This window comes from Merops nubicus, unplaced genomic scaffold (genome assembly GCF_000691845.1).
Source record: "Merops nubicus isolate BGI_N331 unplaced genomic scaffold, ASM69184v1 scaffold8467, whole genome shotgun sequence".
In the NCBI taxonomy this organism is placed as follows: domain Eukaryota; kingdom Metazoa; phylum Chordata; class Aves; order Coraciiformes; family Meropidae; genus Merops; species Merops nubicus.
This window is the reverse complement of record NW_008622240.1, coordinates 12,174-13,083: the sequence shown is the minus strand read 5'-3', so window position 1 is coordinate 13,083 and position 910 is coordinate 12,174. Positions and strand designations below refer to the sequence as shown.

Sequence of the window (910 nt, the reverse complement as noted above, 5' to 3'; positions counted from 1 at the left end):
TTTCCCTAGGTATGGTCAGCTGTTAATGCCCGGTGGCATTTGCCACTTTGTACATGGGCTTTCAACTCCTACAGTCATGTTCAGAACACAGCTAAGACATGTTTTGGTACATGTGACTTTTTGGCCCCTTGGGAGACACATTTATTCCTTCTAGCTCTAATGCCTAGACAGAAGTGTTTAAGATTGCCTTTAAATGGGGGGGGTGGGCTGGGGGGTGTGGAAGGTAGAAGTGAGCTTAGAAACACTTTTTTGACTGCCTCACATTTATTGTTGTTCTTTAAACAGCGCATCCAAGTAATGATTCAGCCAAGTGAAGACATCACTCATCCTGAGAGCGGGCCAGACCAGGCCCAACAGAGCAACTCTGCAAACAAAGAAGCCTACATCTAACCTTCTGTATTGTAAAAGTACCAATACTACTCCAGAAAAACAAAAAATATGGTTGAATATGACCACAAATTTATGTCTGAGAATATAATTACATACCTCTAGTGGCAAAAAAAAAAAAAAAGAAAAAAAAAAGGTCATCTTCACTGTAATGGAATCGCCATGGGTATGATCCAACCATTGCGCGAGCTCAGATGTTGACAGTGTTTTGTGTTCTCTGGCAATCCACAGACTGTTAGTGTTTTTATCCTTTCACAACAATAGTTGCATATCTTGGAATTTGTAAATTGATGTGCCAAGATCTTTTTAATCTACCTTTTAGCACGACTATTTGAAGTTTTGTGCTGCTGATTTTTCGTAGTTTCTCAATATTTCTTACCGCTGAATCCCAAGACTGTTATTTCTGACTTTGCAGGAGTAAAATTAAGTTTGGAATTGTTTTGTACAAAAGAATGAAGTATTTTATAAACAAGTGATTTCCAGTGAAAAAGTCTGCCCTTAAAATTTATTCCAGTTGAGACTA

At 38.5% G+C, this 910-nt stretch overlaps 1 protein-coding gene across 1 annotated transcript in view; it reads left to right on the top strand.

The window, feature by feature from the left end:
* Positions 1–494, top strand: part of LOC103777162 (sodium- and chloride-dependent GABA transporter 1) — an 18,049-nt gene extending 17,555 nt beyond the window's left edge. Inside the window, exon 14 of the mRNA XM_008944704.1 lies at positions 286–494. Coding sequence (XP_008942952.1) covers positions 286–390 — 105 coding nt within the window. The 3' untranslated portion in view covers positions 391–494. The remainder of the gene's footprint in view (positions 1–285) is intronic.
* The last annotated feature ends 416 nt before the right edge of the window (positions 495–910 follow it).